Here is a 1635-nt window from a genome sequence, read left to right on the forward strand (position 1 = left end):
TAGAGCTCTTCTCGTAAAATATCTGTAAGATGATCTTTGGTTGAGATGAAGTTGACTTGAATATCTCCAGAAACCACTCTATCTCGCACAAAGTGATATTCAATTTCTACGTGCTTGGTGTGTGCATGAAAGATTGGACTAGCACACATATAGGTAGCACCTAGATTGTCACATCATATCTTTGGAATAGAAATACCTGGCACCTTTATTTCGCGTAGCAACGAAATAATCCATAATATATACCTCTACACCGATATCTGCTAGGGCTTTGTATTCCGCCTCAGTGGAAGACCTAGCAACAGTTATTTGCTTCTTATAGATCCAAGATATAAGATTAGTCCCCAGAAAAACAGCAAAACCACTAGTGGATTTGCGATCTTCAGGGCAACCAGCCCAATCATAATCAGAAAAAGAATGAATTTCCTTTAACATGGATTTCCGTATACGCAACCCAAACCCAACTGTTCCCTTAACATACCTCAACACATGTTTCAGCTGCTCCCAATGTGATGTGGACAAAGCTGATTAACTGCAAAGGATAAATCAGGTCGTGTAACAGTGAGATATTGTAGTGCTCCAGCCAGGCTCCTATACTGCGTATGATCATCATATAAGTGTGCACTAAAGGGAACAATTTTTGAAACAGATATAGGAGTAGAGAGAGATTTGCATTCTGCCATGCCGGCACGTATCAAAATATCATTCATATATCGTGGTTGAGACAATAGAATTCCATCATCACATTTAACAGTTTCAATGCCAAGAAAAAAATTTGGTTCACCAAGATCTCTAATCTTGAAAGTGGCAGACAATTTTGAGAGTAAGTGAGTAACTAGAGGCTGATCACTTCCCATTAGAAGAATATCATCCACATAGACCAACAAATAAACCAGTGCAGAATCTTGAGAGAAATAGAATAGAGAGACATCTGTCTTTCACGCTTGAAACCAACAGATATTAAAAACGTGTGTAAAAAATTAAACCAAACTCTAGGAGCTTGTTTTAATCCATACAGTGAACGTTTTAATAAGCAGACATAGTGTGGAAAACTAGCATCAATATAACCAAGGGGTTGCTTCATGTAAAAAATTTCATCCAAATTTCCATTTTAAAAAGAATTATGAACACCTAGCTGCCTGATAATCCATCCAGATGATAAAGCTAAGGATAAAAAAACCTTACAATTGTGGGTTTGACCACTAGACTGAATGTTTCAAAGAAATCCGGACCTGGAACCTTATTGAAACCGTTTGCTACTAACCTGGATTTATGCCTCTCAATAGTGCCATCAGCCTTCCTTTTCATGCAAAACACCCATTTTCACCTAATAAAATTCATACTTGTGGTGGAAAGAACAAGGACCAAGTCCGATTATGTAGAAAATCATTAAATTCTTGGTCCATAGCATCACGCCACTCAGGACACTTAACAGCTTGAGTCTAACATGTAGGTTCCGTAGGACAAACCTGAGTAGTGACCAAACATATCCGCTTAGGTTGTGGTTCCTTGAAAGCGTGGTCAAAAGAATGAAGTTGTGTGTGTTTGGGATTGTTATGGATAGATGGTAAAACGGGGAGTCGGAACCACCCCGAGTATCGTTCCCTCGACGAATGACAACTTGGAAGTTGGGCTTGA

General features: G+C 38.9%; 1 protein-coding gene across 1 annotated transcript; it reads right to left on the minus strand.

Annotated features, from left to right (window-relative positions):
- Positions 1 to 491: 491 nt before the first annotated feature.
- On the minus strand, positions 492 to 1289 carry LOC109163327 (uncharacterized mitochondrial protein AtMg00810-like). Its single transcript, XM_019312080.1, has 2 exons — positions 1262 to 1289; positions 492 to 901 (listed from the first exon to the last, which is right to left on the minus strand). The coding sequence occupies exons 1-2, from the start codon at positions 1287 to 1289 to the stop codon at positions 492 to 494; spliced, it is 438 nt and encodes a 145-aa protein (XP_019167625.1).
- Positions 1290 to 1635: the final 346 nt, after the last annotated feature.

The sequence above is a fragment of the Ipomoea nil genome, unplaced genomic scaffold (assembly GCF_001879475.1).
Source record: "Ipomoea nil cultivar Tokyo-kokei standard unplaced genomic scaffold, Asagao_1.1 scaffold3017, whole genome shotgun sequence".
NCBI lineage: Eukaryota > Viridiplantae > Streptophyta > Magnoliopsida > Solanales > Convolvulaceae > Ipomoea > Ipomoea nil.